The sequence below is a fragment of the Stenella coeruleoalba genome, assembly GCF_951394435.1.
Source record: "Stenella coeruleoalba genome assembly, chromosome: 13".
Classification (NCBI taxonomy): domain Eukaryota; kingdom Metazoa; phylum Chordata; class Mammalia; order Artiodactyla; family Delphinidae; genus Stenella; species Stenella coeruleoalba.
Window position 1 is genome coordinate 14,592,122 of NC_137159.1, and position 22,771 is coordinate 14,614,892.

At 46.7% G+C, this 22,771-nt stretch overlaps 1 protein-coding gene across 2 annotated transcripts in view; it reads left to right on the plus strand.

The window, feature by feature from the left end:
- ST3GAL5 (ST3 beta-galactoside alpha-2,3-sialyltransferase 5) overlaps positions 1 to 22,003 on the plus strand; it is a 50,399-nt gene extending 28,396 nt beyond the window's left edge. For both annotated transcript variants that reach the window (XM_079941041.1, XM_079941042.1), the window contains exons 3-7: positions 31 to 142; positions 10,314 to 10,657; positions 14,793 to 14,979; positions 16,440 to 16,598; positions 20,770 to 22,003. In XM_079941041.1, coding sequence (XP_079797167.1) covers positions 31 to 142; positions 10,314 to 10,657; positions 14,793 to 14,979; positions 16,440 to 16,598; positions 20,770 to 21,018 — 1,051 coding nt within the window. In that variant the 3' untranslated portion in view covers positions 21,019 to 22,003. The remainder of the gene's footprint in view (positions 1 to 30; positions 143 to 10,313; positions 10,658 to 14,792; positions 14,980 to 16,439; positions 16,599 to 20,769) is intronic.
- The last annotated feature ends 768 nt before the right edge of the window (positions 22,004 to 22,771 follow it).

Genomic DNA, 22,771 nt, shown 5'->3' on the forward strand with positions numbered 1-22,771 from the left:
CATTATATGTAATTGATCTTTTTTTTCTAGGTGTACATTGCTTGTGTTTGGAGTGTGGATCCTTTATATCCTCAAGTTAAATTATACTACTGAAGAATGTGACATGAAAAAAGTGCATTATGTGGACCCCAACCGCATAAAGGTTAGATATTCCATCAGTGTGGTTTCAATTAGAATATTTCCAAGTGTACGCTTAAATAGTAATATTGTCTCTCAAGTGTTATAAATAAATGTTCATGAAAGTTATAAACAGAAGGGAAAACACTTAACCTTAGCACTTCAAAATGCCCACCTAACACTCACTGTTCTTCCCCCATGTACTGAAGTCGTGGGGTGAGGTGAGTTCCATTTGACCCCGTAGGGCACCTGTCATGGAGTTAATACACCATGACGCTGCCGGCGTACCTGTTCTTAAAGCAGGTCAGGAAGAAATTCTTTTAGTATCATTTGTCATTTCTGTGTTTTATTTTTCGTTTTAATGATTTCACATTGTATTTCAAGATTTTTCCTTCAATGTATATTTATTTTTTTAATCAGTTGACATATTAAATCCTGATTTCACTGATTGTTTGAGTTGTAAATTATCTGATACTGTTCAGCCTTGGACAAAAGACAGGTGATTTTAAGTAAAGTAGCATGGTAATAATGATAACCGACATGTATAGCTGCTTTACATACATTATCTCATTTAGTGATCATCATGACTGAGAGATATCCCAGGATTCTCTGCATCTTACAGATGATGGCCTGGGAGGTTAGGCTGCTGGCCCAAGTTCACACCTAGTTTAGTTAACTATTTTAGTTAATCTAGTTTAGTATATACTGTGTAGCTGTTCTGAAAATGCTTTAGCAATAGAAACTCATTGAACCCTCATAACAGTCCTGGGGATACAGCTGCTGTTATCATCCTCACGTCATAGATGAGTATAGGGAAGAACCTTAAGTAACCTGTCTAAGGTTATCTCAGCAAGTAAGTGGTGGTGTGAAGGCTTGGACCCAGCAGTGTGGTTTCAGAGTCCCGTCTCCTGATGACTCTGCTCTCTGCTGGGGTAGGGAGCGTCCACCAAGAGGAAGCCAGAAGTTACAGGTGGCATGATGCAGAGGAGAGAGCTCAAACTTCTGACCTGGATTCAAATCTAAATGCCACTTCGTAACAGTGAGACCCGAGGCAAGTGACTGAATCGTTTGGAGTCCCAGTTTCCTCAGCTGTGAGGTGTAGATAACAACATCTATGCAGTGGGGTGGTCATCCAAGTCCAGTAAGCTAGTATGCACAAAGCTCCTTTTCTAGGCCTGGTTTTTATTCACGTGTTTCTCTTCTGTATATGCTTTGAAGTACCTCACATTTTTCATAGCACAGACAGGTATAAACATGTAAATGAAAGGAGTGTATTGTAGTTAATACATGCACAGCTTGGCCTGTGCAGAACCCTTGTGTCTCAGGGGTCTTGCTGATCACGGGGCCTTCCTCCCCTGCTGTTTCTGCCCCTCAGATGTTGGCCGACTCAGTTCATCTCGGCAGCATGAGCCCCTCCTCTCTGCTGGAGCAGGATGTGGTCCCGCATCGTCCGCTCGGGCTTTCCCTCCCGAACGGCTGGCCTTGCAGACGTTCCCAAATCCCTTTCAATTCCAAGGCCTTCCACAGCTCGCTTGGATAAACTTTGCAGACATCCTGTCTCTGTTTTTTGTCTCCTGGAAAAACCCTGAAATGCTGACACTTGACACTGTGATATACGATTGCTGATATCTGTGAACTCGTCCCTTTGCTACACTTCTCCACATTCTCTGTGCGTCCCCCTCTGTCCTGTCCATTTCATTCATCAGGCCGTTGACCTCCTGACCAACAACAGAGATCATTGCTCTCGAGTCTGGGTTAATTGAGGAGAGACGTGAGCTCTCTGTGCAAGAGTAGAGCACTGTGTGTACTTGTGAGATGGATGGAGAAGATGTGGTTTGCTAACACCTTGGGTGAAATCAACTTAGTGGTTTTCGTGCCTGGCCAGCGCTGCCTGCATCAACTGTGCTGTGACGGCCTACAGCTGTTTTCTTTTTAGCTACATTAATAGGCCAGTGGTGGTCTGTTTAAGTTTCCCCTAAGGAATTCCTAGTGACTTTTAAAATTTGTTTGGCCCCACCTCGTGGCTTGCGGGATCTTAGTTCTTCAACCCAGGATTGAACCCGGGCCCCAGCAGTGAAAGCACCAAGCCCTCACCACTGGATCGCCAGGGAATTCCCTAGTGATTTCTGAGAAGGACCAGAGAAGAGATTCTAGACCTTGTCCCCGAGGAACCTTTGAAGGGATGGGAACATTTGCATAGAGAAGACCAGTGCAGGACACATGGCAGCTCCTGCCAACAAGCCAGAGGCCTGCCCCGGTGGCCTCACTGGAAGAACTTCGGGTCAAGGGTGACAGCCAAGCCGCAAGGAGAAGGGTTTGATGGTCCACGACATCCAAAGATGGAAAAACTGAGCTACCTTTGTGGCGAATCTCTGGAGGTCTTTGACCAAAGCCAGGATAACTATTTTGGGGTAGAACTCAGGCATCAGACAGTTGGTGGCTCAAGGACCTTGGGATCCCTTCCAGCCCTGGAATTCCGTGCTTCACTGCAATCATCTAGTACCTGGCCGGAAAGTGTAGGCTGGGTTCTTCCTATTCTGAATGAGCTTCCTTCTTCCTCATTATGGTTTTGATCTGATAACTAATGATGTTGACCATCTTTTCATGTACTCTTTGGCCATTTGTAGGTCTTCTAAGGAGAGATGTCTATTCAGATTCTTTGCCCAATTTTTAATTGGCCTGTCTTTTTATTATTGAGCTGTTTAAGTGTTCTCTGTGTATTCTAGATACCAGTTCCTTATCAGATATATGATTTGCAGCTATTTTTTCCCATTCTGCGCGTGGTCTTTTTACTTTTATTTGATGGTATCATTTTTAGCACACAAGTTTCTAATTTTGATGAAGTCCATTTTATCTACTTTTCATTTTGTTCCTTGTGCTTTTGATGTCATATCTAAGAAACCATTGCCTAATGTTTCCTTCTAAAAGTTTTCTAGTTGTAGCTCTTATATGTAGGCCTTTGATCCACTTTTGAGCTACTTTTTATATATGGTGTGAAGTCAGGGTCCAGCGTCATTCTTTTGCTTGTGGCTTTCCAGTTGTCCCAGCATCTTTGCTGAGCACTTTACTCTGTGTTTGCTGCATTGTGTGTTTTTTTTTAATGTATTTTATTGAAGTAGAGTTGATTTACAATGTTGTGTTAATTTCCGCTGTATGGCAAAGTGATTCAGTTTTATATATTTTATATATACACACGCGCACACACGCATATATTCTTTTTCATTTTTTCCATATTTTCCATTATGGTTTATCACAGGATATTGAATATAGTTCCTTGTGCTCTACAGTAGGACCTTGTTGTTTATCCATTCTCTCTGTAATAGTTTGTATTTGCTGCATTCTTTCTTCTCTGCCTGGAGCCCTTCCTTTGCCTCTCTGTTATTCATCTTTTACATCAAATCTCAGCTCAGGGGTTACTTTTTCTAAGATCCTTCTCCGATCACCCTTCCCTCTTGTCTTCTAGGAACCCCCTCCTACCTTAATCTTGACAGTTACCACGGTGGTACTTTTAACTGTTTTGTCTTCCCCACTTGTCCTCCAGGCAAGCCCTTGGGAGATAGGGATTGTGGGATAACATTTTACATTAACGAATATGTACTTATATGTATTGAACTCCAGAGGGAGGAGAGATATTACTCAAACCTCCGCACGGTGTCTCATCTTTGAACTCCAGATTGCACAGAAAATCCACAGTTAAATTTTAACAGGCAATTCTTTGAGGACTTTCAGTTATGTACATTAAGTTTAATATCCCTTTGAGGGATAGGACAGATACCTCCTATCCAACTCTTCATATCCCCCAGTAAACAGACTCTCCCTTCTCTTTCCCCCTAAACCATGGCATGTGAGTCCCCCCCTTTAGGCTGGTGGGACCAGTTTTAAACCTAAGCTCACTGCTGGGCCAGTAACAGCCTCTCATGGGTGCTAGTGCCCTGTCCCGACTGGCTCCAGTAAGGATTCCTAACTCGTCCCTGATGGGGGGATGGAAGGACCTGATGAGTGAGATCAGCCTCCCAAGCCCCACTGCCTGCGTGGAGAAGGGGTGACGGCTGCCTGAAGGAAGGACACTACGGTTCCCGAAGAGGAAGGAACAGGAAATGGAGACCCAGGAGGTAGCCCACGGTGACCGCCACGTCAACCCATTTCCAAAAGACTTCTAAAAAGATCATTATTTTTTCCAATTAGAAAGTCCCCCGTAATGGTGTGGAAAGAAGGAGGAACGGGGGCACGGTTAAGTCAAACAGGTTTGTGCAAGTCTCCGTTCAGAAATTAATAAAGTAGAAAGTGAAAGCCTGCTCTAACCGTGGTGGAATGAGGGGTGACTTTTATTCTATTGCTTGAGACTTTTTTAAAAAAATGTAGCTTTTTAGCACTATTGACTCTGTCAGATTGCCCTACTTTTCACAGTGGTCGTGACAGCGTGTGCAGAAAGCCCATGTCTCAGCGGGCTTTGCAAAGTAGAGGAACAGCAAGAGTTAGCTACTGCCGAGGATTTGGGGTGGGGAGTAGCAGGATATGAGACTGAAAATGAGACAGGGCCAGAGCGTGAGAGGCCTTGAATGCCACACTGAGCAGTTCCTAACTTTGATATCTGGTCACACGTCCCTAAACAAGAAGAGAAATCCTCTCTCAAATCCCCAGAATAGAGGAAGTAGCCAGCAAGCCGGCTGGTATGAAGGGCTGGGAGATGGTGTTCAGCGTGAGCTCTCTACAAAGAAAAGCCTGCCTCCAGGCTTCGGTGGAGATTGAGCCTTACTACCAAGAGAGTTTGGACGAATCAGAATGATTGTGGCTGTGTATCAGCAGAAGAGGGTCTCAGGGTCGTGAGAGTGGGGCCCTGTGAGCTTTGTTGATGACATTCAACAACTTGCAAGGTCAATAACCCTGCTGGACTCTGAATACCTGGTTGCATTCTGCCTGCATGTATACAGCGGAAGTGTGGCCATGTTTGCTGTGGGTTTTATATTTTCTATTTAAAGATGTCCCTGAACGTGCCATTTGTGAAAAAAGACAAACAGTGGTCTCTGCGGGGATGCTTGGATAGTTTGAATGTGGTGCAGATGTGAAATTGCACTTAAAAGGTGTGAAGGATTTCCCTGGTGGCGCAGTGGTTGGGAGTCCGCCTGCTGGTGCAGGGGACACGGGTTCGTGCCCCGGTCCGGGAGGATCCCACATGCCGCAGAGCGGCTGGGCCCGTGGGCCATGGCCGCTGAGTCTGCGCGTCCGGAGCCTGTGCTCTGCAACGGGAGAGGCCACAACAGTGAGAGGCCTGCGTACCACAAAAAAAAAAAAAAAAAAAAAAAAATGTGTGAAGAGCACATTCACATCAATTTAGGTTCAGACCGCATGGTAGCACCAGTTTGAACTTGGCCTTCTCTCAGGAACTAAAGACCACACATCGCCCTGGGGACTGCATCCTGGGCTGTGTGGTTCATCATGGCCAAGTTTACGTCTTCACCGTGACTCCATAGACCTACACTCACGTATCCAAAGTCAGCAGAGTAGGACTCCCCTGGTGGCCCAGTGGTTAAGACTCCGCGTTCCCAGCGCAGGGGGCACGGGTTCGATCCTAGGTCGGGGAACTACGATCCTGCAAGCAACGCAGTGTGGCCCAAAAAAAAAAAAAAAAGTAAGCAGAGTAACCCTGGGCTGAGTTAAATCAGTCCAGACACTCGCACTTCCAAACCGATCCGTTTCTCTCCTGGGTCCTGCTCTTGCTTTTCCCAGACCATCCTTCAGTGGTCTCATACAGGTGAGGAAACTGAAGCCTTGAAAAGCCTTCAAGTTCATGCTTTAACCAAGTGTACACTACTGATAAAGAGATCCGAAACGGGGTCTAGATCCAGATCGTCTGATGGTTTTCTTCTTAACCGTGTATTGTGGTAAAATGTACGTACAGAAGACTTCCACCTTCGAAGCATCCGGTTGGAGGAGTGTTAGTAGATTTACAGTTAAATGTACACCATCACCACAATCCTATTTAGAACATTTCAGCACACAAGTTAGATTCCCTCTCACCCCTTCTGTGGTCAATCGCTACCCTCAACTACCAGCCCGAGGCAACCATTGATCGGCTGAGATTTTACTGTGCTGTTCCCTCTGTGACTTGTTTATTCAGATTTTTCTGCTTTTAACCGGTAAAAGTTACAGACAGCTGACTCATGGAAGTTAAACCAGAGTTTACAAACGTGGAAATGAAAGTGTCGTTGCATAAGTCATACCCTCGGTTCATGCGGTCCGTGGCGGAGTTGGGCTCCTACCCAGGTCCAGTCAGCCCCAGGCCCCAAACTCTCCTTCATCCCACATGCTGTGCCCTGTCCTGGGTTTAAATCAATAAATAAAAGAACACATTGCCTTTTACTAAGAATTATGCCACTTACCTATATTTCTGAGAAGGGTTGTCCTAAAAATTATGGGGTAGAAATGAAAATGGAGATTTTTACTGAGGAAAATTCGTTTTTTAGTATCCTTCAGGGGATTCTCACATTGTGGTTTAACATCCTTCAGGGGATTCTCACATTGTGGTTTTCCGTGGTACATCACCACATCAGTGACAACTGAAACTGCCTGATGTCTGTTTATTCTCAGTTGTGGGCAGCCAGCAAGCTCAGCCTTTAAGCCTTTCAAGAAATGAAGCTCTTGTGTCCATGCCTCGATTTGGGAGAAGAGGGGTTCCTGTATCTTTGGGGAGGTCACCAGTCCTCTGGTTCCCAGTGGTTCTCATCCGAGACGGATGCCATCCGGACCCCACTGCGTCCTTCCTCTCCAGCCTGCTCCGGCTCCCAGGCTTGGCACTGTCTGCAGTGGAGAAGAGGAAGGTCGAGATGCTTGCGGTCATGACCGCAGCTCCACGAGGCGAGCTGTCCTCCCAAGGCATTTTTCTTCTGAGCTTTGAAACCTGAAAGAGGAAGGAGGGAGGCTGAGCCACTTATGGGGCGTGTTACATGTTTAAACGAGTTGAAACAAGAGAAGGAAAGGAATCGCTGTGGCTTTGGCCATTTCCAGTGGCATTTAGAACATTGTCCCTGGGATTGATTGACTGCACCTGCGGAGGGACGGGAGGGGTCACCATCAGAAGATGCTCTTTCCACAGTCTAGAAAATTAAGTCTGAAGCCTGAGATGGAACTCTTTGCCAGAATGGAAATGGAATGAAATGTCACTCCTTCCAAATGAGACTAGAACATTTGGCGCCCAAGAGAGTCATGCTCTGGTGTCCGGCTCCATCACCTAACCCCTCTCTCCAGTCCTGAGTCAGTCACTAAGCTTCTGTCTCTTGGCGCTTCTCGGATGTTCATTTCTATCCCAGGAGATTTGTAAAACAAGATGCTTGGGATGTCCTTCCATAGTGAAGAATTAGACCTTTTGTTCTCTAAAAACTTGTTCACAACCCTCAGGCCCGGGGTGTAGAGACAAGTATGGATGGTACATGTGGCTCCTCTGCTTGCCCTGCCCCCCAGTTGGGCATTAAGTGCCTGTAGGTGCAGAGTGTCACCAACCTGGAGGCCCGGTCAGGGCGAGCCCTCCACGCAGGGGCTGTTCTGGGTTACGACCGATTTCCTCGCGAAGATGCTAATTCGCGAGGTATCAGTGGTGGTGTTTGTCACCTGCTCTCTGTGGGCAGAGGCTGGGATTGTAGGGGTTTGGGAGGTGATGAGGCGACGTGAGCCTGCCAGCTCAGCCCTCTTCCTGGGCGTGCCACCTGCAACCCACAAAGCTCAGGACCGTCTTGCGAGGTGTCCTAGGTGTCGTGCCGGTGACCTCAGACAGTGACCTTATGTCGTGTCTGCGGCATCTTCTGAGGCTCAAAGAAAATCCATTCCCTTCTTCAGACATGGGGCCAGACTCTTAAGATGTAGACGGCGTGCTCTTCCCAGTACTAAGAACTTTCTGAAGCTGTAATTTAAAGAAAAGGGAGTGGGGTTCTCCTGCAGTAAGATTATTATTTCCACAAAAATTTTATTATACAAAAATCAGACAAGACTTCGAGGAAAAACATAGTTGAGACAAACATTTAAAACTGTATATGGCTGGGCTTCCCTGGTGGCGCAGTGGTTGAGAGTCCGCCTGCCAATGCAGGGGACACGGGTTCGTGCCCCGGTCCGGGAAGATCCCACATGCCGCGGAGCGGCTGGGCCCGTGAGCCATGGCCGCTGAGCCTGCACGTCCGGAGCCTGTGCTCCACAACGGGAGAGGCCACAAACAGTGAGAGGCCCGCGTACCACAAAAAAAAAAAAAACTGTATATGGCAATTATAATCCTCATAATAGTACTGACACAGTTCAAAAGACATATCCTAAAAATAAATATCCCAGCAAATAAAATAGAGGAACACACACACACACGCACACACACACACACACGCACACGCAGCTTGGTGGGAGGAGGGATACGGTAGGGCCAAGACTGCTGCACGTGGCAATGAGGACAGAAAGCTCAGTGATGCTGCCAGATGATCCCGAGGCAGCATTTGGCCAGACTGAGCCCAGGGGCAGACTGGGGGGCAAGTGGGTGTCTGTCCCTTGTCTCTCCGTGTCTTGCTGTGTTCAGCCGGGCTAGTGTACTTGGCCTTCAACAGTCATTTCTTGTTGTTGCAAAATATTAACGTGCAGGGAAGATGGTATACAAAACCAAGGCAACTTCTTTGTTGACCGGACACCGTGGCAGGTTACACCTGGTTCCCATTCCAGACTGTGTGAAGCTCATTACTCCCTCTGATAAATAAGCCTGTTTCTCATCCAACTAGACAGGAACCTGAAATAGGAAATCTTTTTCTCTTTTGGCTGTGCTGCACAGCATGTGGGATCTTAGTTCCCTGACCAGGGGTTAAACCCATGCCCCCTGCATTGGGAGCTCGGAGTCTTAACCGCAGGACCGCCAGTAAAGTCCCGGAAATCATTTTTTTTTAATTGTGTTTAAAAAAGAAACCCACATAAAATTTACCGTCTTCATTATTTTTAAATGCATAGTTTGGCCCTGTTAAGTATATTCACATTGTTGTGAAACAGATTTCTGGAACGTTTTCATCTTGCAGAACTGAAACTCTACCCATTAAACAGCAGTTCCCCATTTCCCCTCCCCCTCAGCCCCTGGTAACTACTGTTCTTCCTATTTCTGCGAATTTGACTGTTAGATACCGTCTATAAATGGAGTCCTACAGTATTTGTCTTTTTGCGGCTGGCTTATTTCACTGAGTATAATGTCCTCAAGATTCATCCACGTTGTAGCGCATGTAAGGATTTGTGTGTGTGTGTGTGGCCACACCACGCGATTTGCGGGATCTTAGTTCCCCGACCAGGGATCGAACCCAGGCCTTCGGCATTGGAAGCACAGAGTCCTAACCACTGGACCACCAGGGAATTCCCATGTCAGGATTTTATGAAACATGAAATCTTAAACACCTCAAATTTGAACAGCTTAAACACCTCAAAATTTCTTCAAAATTTACTTGTTCAAAATTTATTTGAAAATTTGTTCAGATTTGTTCAAATCTTGTTCAAAATTTATTTGAACACCCTGAATTTATTTGAACAGCTTAGGCTGGGAGGGTAGGAGGTGGGGGTCCTTCCTGTTCTACTTGTGCCGTGAAATAAATACCCTTGTTGAGTTTGTCTCCTTGTCATGTGCTTCTCCCATGTTTCCCCCTCAAGTTTCTAGCATAAATTAACTCTTTAAAGCAGATTTTTGTTGTTGTTTTTTAAAATTTATTTATTTTATTTATTTGCTTTTGGCTGCGTTGGGTCTTTGTTGCTGCGCGCGGGCTAGAGGGGGACCACTCTTCATTGCGGTGCGAGGTCTTCTTATTGCAGTGGCTCCTCTGGTTGCAGAGCACGGGCTCTAGGCGCGCGGGCTTCGGTAGTTGTGCCGTGTGGGCTCAGTAGTTGTGGCGCGTGGGCTCAGTAGTTGTGGATCAAGGACCCTAGAGCACAGGATCAGTAGTTGTGGCGCACGGGCTTAGTTGCCCTGCAGCATGTGGGATCTTCCCGGACCAGGGCTCGAACCCGTGTCCCCTGCGTCGGCAGGTGGATTCTTAACCACTGCGCCACCAGGGAAGCCCCCTAAAGCAGACGTTTTGTGTTACAAGACAGTCATCCACAAGGGAGCTACACCAAACATCGCAGGACAAAGTGTCACCTGTCAGAGTATATTTATGATGCCTGAGAGCCTTTGAAGCTCAGGCCTGTGTGCTTCATTCCAGAGAGCCCAGCAATATGCCCAGGAAGTCCTGCAGAAGGAATGCCGGCCCCAGTTCGCCAAGAGGTCGATGGTGCAGCTCTTCAGGCACAGGTACACCTCGGACCTGCCACCTTTCGTGACGAAGGCCCCCGCAGGGAGCGAGGCCGAGTACAAGTACGACCCTCCTTTCGGATTCCGCAAGTTCTCCGAGAAAGTCCAGAGCCTCTTGGAACTCTTGCCCGAGCATGACTTTCCTGCACACTTGAAAGCCAAGAGCTGCAGGCGTTGTGTGGTCATTGGAAGTGGTGGAATCCTCCACGGGCTAGAGCTGGGCCGGGCCCTGAACCAGTTCGATGTTGTGATAAGGTACGTTGGCTTTCAGACCATCCTCTCCCGTCTGGACTTTAGTTCTCTGCTGTGGGTCAGGGCAGCACCAAAAACAGGAGGGACCCAGGCAGCCCTACATGTCCCTGCCTGCAGGGGACTCACTGTTTGAGAAGTGGAAACAAAGACATGAAAGGATTGGACGCCCCAAACTGTGCAGTACTGACCCTAATTTTGGTAAAAACCCTTTCAGAGGAGGTGAAGGTTGGAAGGATCGGTAGATTCAGATAAGCCAGCAAAGGTGGAAGGCTGTGCTAGGCAGGGCCCAGAGGAGGAGGCAGTGCAGGGAGCTTGAGTCCGTGGGACACCTGGCTTCTGGGAGTGGGGGTTGGGGTAGGTGAGCCCTGGAAGGTGGTACCGGTTGGGACCAGAAAGCACACAGAGGTGTTTGAAAGCCACATAACAGGCAATAGGCAGTCATCCTACATTACAGGAGTTTCTGATAGTTTGACAGTCACGTCAGGGGACGCCAAGGTTTCTAGTCTGGGGTCTGAGACGTTAGTGGGACCGCTGTCAGAAACGGAGAAGTTGAGGAAAATCTCTGGCTAGTGAGGGAGGATGACAAGATCCATCTCAGATATTCTGAGCCTGAAAGTGGTGCTAGATCCCCATAATGCCTTTAGCCCCAGTAGCTGTGACCTCGGGCAAGTTTCCTCGCTGTCCTGTGCCTCCGTTTCCTCGCTGTCCCGTGCCTCCGTTTCCTCGCTGTCCCGTGCCTCCGTTTCCTCGCTGTCCCGTGCCTCCGTTTCCTCGCTGTCCCGTGCCTCCGTTTCCTCGCTGTCCCGTGCCTCCGTTTCCTCGCTGTCCCGTGCCTCCGTTTCCTCGCTGTCCCGTGCCTCCGTTTCCTCGCTGTCCCGTGCCTCCGTTTCCTCGCTGTCCCGTGCCTCCGTTTCCTCGCTGTCCCGTGCCTCCGTTTCCTCGCTGTCCCGTGCCTCCGTTTCCTCATCTGTAAATGGGGGCAGTGATGGCACAGACCTTACAGGGTGACTGTGAAAACAAAACGAGTTCACATCTAGATGTAAAGCACTTGGAACAGTGTCAGAATTGGGTAGATGCTCAGTACATGTTAGCAGCTATTTTGGGAGGATGTGTAGGAAGCTAAGGAGGAAAGGACACGGGGTGTAAGATGTTTGTAGGAAAGAACCAGACTTTTGTAAGGGCCAAGAGATAGAAGAAACAAGAACTACGTTTTCAGGTGAAACGTGGGAAGTGAGGGTGTGGGAGTGGGGTTGTGGGCTTTGGTGGGGTGAAGGAGGAGGGAACTGCTTCCTTTCTCTGGGTGCTTCCTGTGTGCCCGACACTGTCACGTGCCCTGGATGTTCTCGTTCCATAGTGAAGCCATCCCCTTAGCCAGTGTCAGGCATGAGGACACAGAGACACTGTAGGGCACAGAGTCCAGGCCAGAGCCTAGCATTCCGAAGGCAGGGTTTTGAGGCTTCCAGAACCTCACCCTGACTCTGTGTAAGCAGCTGAATGATCAGCTGTGCACAGGCAGCACTGGGGGAGGCAGACAGGACCCCATATGCCCTTCTAATGGTGTGCGACCGATATACGGGAGGAGAAGAGGTAAGAAACTGGGGTGCGCACTCCGGTCCAGAGGAGAGATGCAGTGGAAGAGAAGGGCGGCCTTGAGCTGACCTTGAAGAATGGTGGCATTTAGCCCTTTAGGAAGGAGGTGGCCAGGAGATCTGGTTGGGGAAGCTTACCTGGCAGGAGGAACGAGGACCTGGGAGAGGGAAAGGGGGCTGGACAGGTGGCTCAATGCCCAGTGATGGTGAGGCCAGGCTGGACAGCATGGACTTCAGGCACAGGCACTGGGGGACACGGAGCACTGGGGACCCAGGAAGGGGACTTAGACTGATTATGATGGAGATCAGTTGAAAAACTTTTTTGGGGTAACTTTTATTTTATTTTATTTTTTATTTATTTATTTTTTTTTTTTGCGGTACGCGGGCCTCTCACTGTTGTGGCCTCTCCCGCTGCGGAGCACAGGCTCCGGACGCGCAGGCTCAGCGGCCATGGCTCACGGGCCCAGCCGCTCTGCGGCATGTGGGATCTTCCCGGACCGGCTCACGAACCCGTGTCCCCTGCATCGGCAGGCGGACTCTCAACCACTGCGCCACCAGGGAAGCCCTATTTTATTTATTTATTTTTAAAATTAATATTTATTGGAGTATAGTTGATTTACAATGCCGTGATAGTTTCTGCTGTACAGAAAAGTGAATCAGCTGTGTGTGTATATATATATATATCTCCACTCTTTTTTAGATTCTTTTCCCATATAGGTCATTACAGAGTATTGAGTAGAGTTCCCTGTGCTATACAGTCGGTCCCTATTAGTTACCTGTTTTATATATCGTAGTATGTATATGTCAATCCTAGTCTCCCAATTTACCTCTCCCGCCCTGGGGTAACTTTTAGGTTTAAAGCAATTCTGAACTTAACAGGAAAGTTGCAAGAGTAGTACAAAGAACTCCCATTCACCCTTTTCCCAGATTCCTCAGTTGATAACGCTGTATCACACTGGCTTTATAATTTTCTCTCTTTATATACTATTATTCTTTTCTGAACCCTTTAAGAGTTAGTTACACATCTCAAACTCCTTCTTTACCCCTAAATACTTCAGTGTGCGTTTCTTAAGAACAAGGACATTCTCTTATAGAACCGCATGATGATATTCAGAATTACGGAATTAACACTGATGCAGTACAGACCTTAGCTACAGTCCTTATTCAGACTTCACCAGTTATTCCAGTCGTGTCCATTATTTAAAAAGAAAGGAAAAGAGGGCTTCCCTGGTGGCACAGTGGTTAAGAATCCACCTCCAAGGCAGGGGACACGGGTTCAAGCCCTGGTCCAGGAAGATCCCACATGCCACGGAGCAACTAAGCCCATGCACCACAACTACTGAGCCCACGTGCCACAGCTACTGAAGCCTGCTCACCTAGAGCCCTTGCTCCACAGCAAGAGAAGCCACCGCAATGAGAAGCTCGTGCACCGCAACAAAGAGTAGCCCCTGCTCGCCACAACTAGAGAAAGCCCGTGTGCTGCAACGAAGACCAAAAAAATGCAGCCAAAAATAAATAAGTAATAAAATATAAAGAAAGGAAAAGAAAAAGAAAATTCCTCATCCAGGATCATGCCGTGCATTTAGTTGTCATGTCTAATAATAGCTTTTTTTTTTTTTTTTTTTTGCGGTACGCGGGCCTCTCACTGCTGTGGTCTCTCCCGTTGCGGAGCACAGGCTCCGGATGCGCAGGCTCAGCAGCCATGGCCCACGGGCTCAGCCGCTCCGCGGCATGTGGGATCCTCCGGAATCCGGGCACTAACCCGTGTCCCCTGCATTGGCAGGCGGACTCCCAACCACTGCGCCACCAGGGAAGCCCTAATAATAGCTTTTAATAATCCAAGAGTTAGGTATCTGAGTTCTGGAAGAGGAAGTGACGGTGGAATAGAAAAGAAAGGTTTGTACAGGTGTGATAATACAGGGAAAGAACCAAACAGACTTTTTTTGAGATTTCAAAACTGTGTACCTGTGTGAGTGGTACTGCTTTGGGAAGAATTCTTAGCATTTTCCCCAGAGCATCCACCCCGGCAAAGCCTTCATTGATCTAACGGTTCTGAGTGCCCCAAATTCCTGCTTTAATTTAAGACCAGGTTGCACTTGGACCCAGTGCCCTCCTCGGGCCCAACCCTGTCTATATATAACTATGGTTTGTGTCTGCCTTTCCCCGGTTTTTAGGTTTTCTTTTTTGATTCCCTTTTTGAAATTCTGGCAAGAACCACTAATATCTAAGCACAATGGGAAGCTTTCAAGGAAACATTACTAGTGCCCAGAGTGTAATGTGTTTGGGTTGGCTTAAAGTGGCAGGACTAGATGGAATTGCTTGTCATTCAGAAATTGGATACGGGAGTCTCTTGCAGACTGAAGACTGCGTTCATCAAGCACCTGGAAAGGGCAGAGCTGAGGGATGACAGGGCTGCTGGGAGGGGTGCCCTACCCCCCAACCACACCCTCGTTCCCAGTCCTAAAAAAATGTGGAAAACACGCTGCAGGAATTTGGCATGTGTTAAAGTGGTTAATGTCAGTTTGTCTTTGTCCTTTTTACTTAAATAGGTTAAACAGTGCACCGGTTGAAGGATATTCAGAGCATGTTGGAAATAAAACTACTATAAGGATGACTTATCCGGAGGGTGCACCACTGTCTGACCTTGAATATTATTCCAATGACTTGTTTGTTACTGTTTTATTTAAAAGTGTTGACTTCAACTGGCTTCAGGCGATGGTCAAAAATGAAACCCTGGTAAGCACTAGAAATTCAGCCATCAGATATGCCTCCGTAAAAAGCGAAGGGGCCTCTGATTGGAATTAACAGGTTTTTATTTTTAAACTAACACACATGCTTTCAAATAAACACTCCCTTTGTAGAAGCCCCTCAGAACTTCCCCTGGAAATTGCTTTCAGAACTTGACTGAGTCACATGTGGAAACTGGGATCATTACTTAGTGGAAATAACAAGCTTGGGACCAAAATGGCTATCATTGAGGTTGGCCACCCACCTCATTCACCAGACATGAATTTACATGGCTTCTGACTATTTTCAGAAATTAGTTTTATGTGCATGAGTATAAACCATTATTGAGGCAATTCAGAAGAAGATACATAAATTCTCCGAAGAGTATTTTCAAAGAGATTCTCCAAAAATGCTTTGGTGGTGTTCTTTTTTTTTTCCTTTTTTTAATGTTTATTTATTTGGCCGCGCTGGGTGTTAGTTGTGGCAGGCGGGCTCCTTAGTTGCGGCATGCAAACTCTTAGTTGCGGCATGCCTGTGGGATCTAGTTCCCTGACCAGGGATAGAACCCGGGCCCCCCGCATGGGGAGCGCGGCGTCTTATGCAGTGCGCCACCGGGGAAACCCCTGGTGGTGTTCTCGCTGGAGTCAATTCACGGCGTTCCAGAGGGGCAGATGTGGAGGAGATGGCCCCAACTTGGTCATATTCCTTTTCTTTGTCTTTACAATAATCTCTCACCTTACTTTATAGTCCCCCAGCCCCCCACATTATGTTGAAATGAATTCCAGAGGTCAGCTGTTAAGCAGTGTGTGTGCGTTTATATGCACTTGCACAAACCAGCTGACTGTAAAGTTAACAGGACATATCAGACCTTTCACAGAAGCTTCACGTGCTGGAGAATTTGTATCTCCAAAGCTCGATTCCGTACAGGTTACTGTGGTCCTCTGGATTTTCTCTTGGGTAGTTGTTCTAGTTGAAAGATGAAGCACATACGAAATGACTTACAGTCAGTTACCAAGAGACATCACAGGACTAGGAAGTGGAGTAAGTGGAGAAGGGGGTGCGTGGTGGGGGCCTGAGCACAGGAGGGGCACCCAGAACACTTCATACCCTCGAATTGGATCTGTTTGCTTGGTTTTCCCTGGGCAAAATGGTGGCTTTGGATCCTAAAAAGGCTGACTCTCTCAGGTCATTACCTGAAGAATTTCTTCCCCAAATCAATAAGAGCTGCTTCTGCAGTTCCTTTCCTTGTCCAGTGCCACCTTCATAGATCAGATCCTTAGAGTTGCTTGCCTGAGTTGAGGTACTGGATTTGCATAGATCTGTGACTTGGCCACAGAATGCAGCCTACAAACCCACAAGGGGCCACACCCACGGTTCTGGCCTCATTAGCAGGGGATGCGCTCTGCCCGCTCCGCTGATAAGATGACTTGATTAAATCCCCCTAACGATCGCTTGCTTTCTTTCCTTAGCCGTTTTGGGTGCGACTCTTCTTTTGGAAGCAGGTGGCGGAAAAAATCCCACTCCAGCCAAAACAGTTCAGGATTTTGAATCCGGTTATCATCAAAGAGACTGCCTTTGACATCCTTCGATACTCAGAGCCTCAGTCAAGGTTCTGGGGCCGAGATAAGGTATTTTTGTCGCTACTGAAACTTAACTGTTCTTCTCTGTGTTGGAAAGGAGGCACCTATACAGCTTTCAGTTAGGCTCAGCTGTATACCCAGAAGCATCTTCCAGGGGTGAAACCTAGTCATTGATTAGATGTTCCATGTGTTTTTCCCTCTCTACATCGTCACCTTAGGGCTCCCCACTGATTGATCCCCCCACTCCTGGTGGCTCATCTGACTAGTACAGTCGGCACGTTAGCACTTCGGTCACTGAGATATTATTTAAGGTATTCTTACTCCAGGATTCCATATAATTAGCTGCAGGACACTGAAAGGAACTTCGGTGATCAGAAAGTTCTTTACATTTTAACTCTACAGGCCACTTGGGTGAAAATTGACGTTTATCCTCACTTTATAGGTGAGAGCAGTGCTTTTCAGTTGATGCCTGGATCCCACCCCAGACGTTCTGATTTAATCTGTCTGTGTTGTGGTCTGTACGTTGGGATTTTCAGAGTTCCCTGGGTGATTTTTATTTTTCAGCCTGCTCTGAGAACCTTGGTGCTATAGGCTGTTCACTGCGGTAGGTTCTTTACCTGCAATTAGCCTGTGTTGCTACTGGGCGGAGATGCCTTTATTACCTGTTTCTTCATGATCTGAATAGCTAAACCTGTGTCTTTAAATAAAACTTTTTTAAAAGCAGTGGAAATGGTTTAAGCAAAACATTTATATTTAAGGAAAAGCAAGGAATTTTGAAACATGGGGACTGCTACCCACACTGGGGACCTGAGATACCTCCTAGGAAATGGGGCTGGTCCAGGGTGCAATTTGCAAATGGAGCTAGATTCAGGGGTCCTCATCCAATAGGCAGATGAGCAGAGTCTTCTATTTGCCCTTTGAATCAAATTCTAATTAAAAAGATGCTTTAACACAACTGTGTAAATTTTAAAGGAAGAATTCTGTGCTTGTTAAGGAAAACAAATACCTGAATAGTCTCCTTAAAAACAAAAACCTAGTTCTTCACTGCGATCAGTAAGAGCTAAATCCAACTCTGGCTCCAACTTCAGGCTTGAACACCTCGGGTGAAATGGTTCACATAGTGGAAGCTGTTCCCTTCGCAGTCCGCTGTTTTCCTCCAGGGCTCTGGCCTTTCCATCCATGGGGAGCCCAGGAGGGCCATGTAGTTTCTGCCCACTGCAGGAACGTGTCCAGAACCCGTGATGTGTTTTCCCTCTCATAGGAGAGCAGCCCTACCCCCGACCAGTGACTGTCGGGTCTCTGATTGGCTTTAGCTGGGCTCTCCCACACAGAGCACATGGGTTCCTCCGGAATGTGGGCTTACAACTTTTAACCTGTTGGCATCGCTTTTAACAAAACAATTTTATAAAAAAGACAACATACTTTGGCAAGATTCTTAAACTAAGTTATAAAGAGGTTTCACTATAAGTGCACTTAGATTTCTGTATCTTTTAAACTGCCCCGTTTCTTTATTAGATTCCATAGTATTTTTTTTAAACACAGGCAGATGCTCATTTGTTGGCTTGCAGGTCGATTTTATTTTAAAAATAACCTTTAAAAAATGGACAGATTTAATTACGTGAAATACGAAATTGCTGAATGGTGAAGGGTATCAGAAACAAAGTTAGTGGGGGAAAATTTATCATAGAAATCACAGAGTAAATATTCTCAAAGCATTTAGAGATCTTATTAAATCAAAAAGAAAAAGATGAGCCAATAAAGAAATGAGGAAAGGATATGAACAGACATTTCACAGAAGAAATTAGTACAGCCCAGGAATACATGATAAAATGTTCATCTTCACCAGTAATCAAGTAAAAGCGAATTAGAGCCACAGTGACATTTTTTGCCTGTTTTCTTAGCAGAGATTTAAAAGCTTGATAATGTCCTTGTTTGGCAGGAATGTAGGTAGAATTATAAGTTGGCACTTTTTCCGGATGGTGGTTTGGCAATACATATATCACTTTAAAACATGAATAGTCTTGGGCTTCCCTGGTGGCGCAGTGGTTGAGAGTCCGCCTGCTGATGCAGGGGACACGGGTTCGTGCCCCGGTCCGGGAGGATCCCACATGCCACGGAGCGGCTGGGCCCGTGAGCCATGGCCGCTGAGCCTGCGCGTCCAGAGCCTGTGCTCCGCAGCGGGAGAGGCCACAGCAGTGAGAGGCCCGCGTACCGCAAAAAAAAAATATATATATATGAATAGTCTTTGACCCCGCAATTTGACTCTAAAAATTTTATTAGAAGGAAATTAGAGAAAATCTGCAAGGCTATTCTATGATGTTCATCATAGCATTGATAGCAAAGGACTAAAAACAGCCTAAACATTCATCATTAGAGAATTGTTTAAACGTTATGGTATAGTCGATGCAATATCGTGTGACTGTCGAGGATGAAGAAAAACTAATGGATATGAAAACACCTCCACAATGTATTAAGCAAGAAAATCAAGTTGCAGAACATTTATTTAATCCCGTTTTTGTTTAAAAACTAAAAATGTATATATAGTTGCATAGGAAAAAGCTTGGAAAGAATGACCAAACTGTGAAGAATGCCCTTCTCTGGAGAGTGAGTCTATAGGAGTCTTTTACATTCTACTTTATAATTTATCATTTGAATTGAATATTTGCTTATTTTTTATCATTGTCAAAATGGTATTCTTCTTTTGGATAAAAACAGTAACTTGGAAGATGGCTTCTGATCTAAAATTACATCGTCAGAAACTCCCTCATGCATCTGCCCTCCCAGCAGACAGAGAAGCCTGTTGGACAGTGAGGGCTGCTCTTGGGGGACGTGTTCTGGAGATAACGTGCTCTGGGGAGCTTTTGATAGTTTCTGAGTTTCTCTCCATGCATTACCCCTATATACTCCTCCACGGACACTGATGGGTACTCCTAAGGTGCTGTGTGCCGAGCTGGCCGCAGGTGGAGAAGACAGGGCGCACTGCCTTAGAGTCCTAAGCCCAAACAGGAGGCTGGCTTCTTTAGGGTCAATTTCCCTTGGTTTTTATTTCCAAACATGTAAAATGACTGTTGAGTTCCTTTTTAATAAGGGAGGTTGGCTTTGAGAGGTAGACAGGACACACTGGGGAGCAGGAAGCAGTTTTTATCAAATGATGGGTTCCCTGGATGTTCGCTATTCCCACCTTAATCTCTGAACTCTGAAAGGTTCACTGTTGTTCCAGTTTACAGAAAAGGAGAGCTGGTCATGGAAGTCACAGACTCGGCTGAGATGAACCAAGGAGGTATATTTGCACATGAAAGACGATACAAGAGAATATCGAGTACTAGATGGGCAGCAGTCTCCAAGGAGGGCTTAGGCACTGCAGGGCTTTCCGTATTCCTGTCTGCCGCCCTGTGTGCTGTCTTTACCCAAGTCTGTGAGGGAGATCCCGAGAACCAGTTCCAGATTTACAAGTGGCAAGATATTGGACGTGAAGAGGGAGTGGTGATACAGTCAGAATCCAAAATTCTGGACATCTGGCATTCTAGGCCAAAGTCAGCAAGGGTACATTTTGGAAAAAACAAATGTGAAAGCCCGTAATTTGAGGCGAAAAATGTACTTGCCTGAACAGAGAGCCAGCAGAAACTGGCTGAGCTGCAGGACGTGTGAAAATGGCCTGGGGGTGTTATTTGCCAGAAAGGCAAGTAGGGGTGAAGTAAGACTGTCTTCACAAGTAAGGGGTGAAGACAGTCTTCACCAACGAGAGCTGAGCCCGCTCTGTTCTCAGGCAGAGGCTGTACAGGAGCCAGCCAGGACGGGACGGGTTCCCAAACCATGTCCGGAGAAGGGCTGTGGCCACTTGTCCCAGAGCAGACCTTGTAGACGTTTGTCGCATGAGAGAGGAAATGGGTTAGTCTTGCTATTATGGTCATTCTGTGCAGGACCGGTGGGTGGAAGTTTTAGAAAGAATACCTTTTAGCTTGGTGCAGCAGGACCTGCCAGGCTGCCCCTTGCTGTGTGTTAAAAGAATTCACATCACAGACCATGATTTAGAGTCTAGATTCCTGACCTGGATGGCAAGTCAGACTTTAGAATTGGGTGATATTTGAAATTGTGTGACGTATAAATTGCAGCCCCCAGTGCCACTTTCATCACTTTGCATGGCATGTAGCCTACCTGTAAAGCAGCGACTTGTGCTAAGACCTTTTTTTTTTTTTTTTTTGTCTTTTCTCCTTTCCAGAACGTCCCCACGATTGGTGTCATTGCCGTTGTCTTAGCCACGCATCTGTGCGATGAAGTCAGTTTGGCAGGCTTTGGCTATGACCTCAGCCAACCCAGAACACCTTTGCACTACTTTGACAATCTCTGTATGGCTGCCATGAACTTTCAGACCATGCACAATGTGACCACAGAGACGGGGTTCCTCCTGAAGCTGGTCAGAGAGGGCGTGGTGAGGGATCTCAGCGGAGGCATCCATTGTGAATTTTGAACCCAGAAAACCTCACTTGAAAATGCAGTTCTGACCAGGAGGGCTGTTTTTCACAGCCTTCTTGACGCGTCCTGCAAGAACTTTGAAGTGCAGCTGGTGTTTTTTAACTTTTAATTTAAAAAACAAAAACAATACAAAAAGTTCTGCTCTTCCCACTTTTTTTCCCTATTTATTTGAAGCCAGTGTTTTTGCACAAAATTTTGTAAGTTAATTTTGAGAATGGGAAAGACTTTCCAAAGAGAATTGTATGTAATGATGTTTTATTGTATTTTAAGAAAGTTATTTAATTTGTAAAAACTCTGTTCATGTCTACTGCACATAGAATCCCAGGTCATTATGTGGAAGAAGGGAGGCGACTCCTTTGATGACAGCCCTGAATGCCTGACTCTGGTTCTCTGTTAGTCTGTTTGGTGGGACAGATGTCGGAAGCACTTCCAGGGTGACGTGCTGGGTAGCTAAACCACTGGGACTGGTTGGGCCATGCTGCTGCATGAGGCCTGGGCCGGTCGGAGAAGTTCACCGTCCCTCTCTGTTGATCTGCCTTCTGCAGGAAGACTTGTAGGAATCAAGCAGGGGAGCTGTCCTGCAGGTCCCAGGTCAAGGAGGGACACAGAGACATTTTCTGTGTCCTCCGAGTACTGCAACACTGCCCCAGGCGGACAACTCTTGGATTTCTTGAGAGTTTTTAACTGCCTTCCAAACACTTAAATGTTAATCCAGATTATTCCACTGTCTGTCTGAGGTGGCTTATAAAAATTAGGACAAAACCTCTGTTCTCCGGAGTCGTAGAGGAATAAACTCTTTCCAGGAATAATCATGTTTTCTGAAACACTGAAATGAAGTCTTCCCAGTGTTATAAATTGCCTGTTTAAGAAAAAACGTTTTTTTTTTTTTTTTTGAACGCCTCCTTGGCAGTGTGTACCAGGCAGTGTGCTGGTCAAAAAAAAAAAAAAAAAAAAAGAATAAAAGCTTTTGAGGAACTCTTACAGTCTAGTTAATTTGAGTGCTTTTTTTTTTTTTCCCCTAGAAAATAAGTTTATAAGTCTAGCTAAAATGTCCTTCTTGGATGCCACTGCTAGTCAGGACCTCACTGCAGATGCCTGTGAGGAGGGCTGGGGGATGAAGGGGTCTCCTCTGCTGGCTGCTACTGCCACCCCTCCCCCAATTCTATTTCTCCCACAGCCCCCGGTGCAGCTCTTGACTCCCAGGCCAGGCCGATGGCTCCCGCATCTGCCGGCTCCTCGGCATATGCGGGGCAAGGAGCCAGGTCATAGCTCTGAATGAGTCCCTTGGATCTCCAAGGTTCTGGGGTCAAGCTCAGAGCAGCCTGCGTAGCAAAATAGGATTTCTCTGGTTTTATGTCTTTTCTTAAAATTTTCTATGGATTCTACTCTGTAAGATACTGTTTAGGAAAAAATGCTTTAAAATTCCTATCTGGGGCTTCCCTGGTGGCGCAGTGGTTGAGAGTCCGCCTGCCGATGCAGGGGACACGGGTTCGTGCCCCGGTCCGGGAAGATCCCACGTGCCGCGCAGTGGCTGGGCCCGTGAGCCATGGCCGCTGAGCCTGCGCGTCCGGAGCCTGTGCTCCATAACGGGAGAGGCCACAACAGTGAGAGGCCCGCGTACCGCAAAAAAAAAAAAAAAAGAAAGAAAATTCCTATCTGTTAAACGGTGAGACTTAGCTCTGAATATTGAGACTCAGGAAACGGCCTGCAGCTGTCCTGTGTTTCAGGTGAGGCCAGGCCTGCACCAC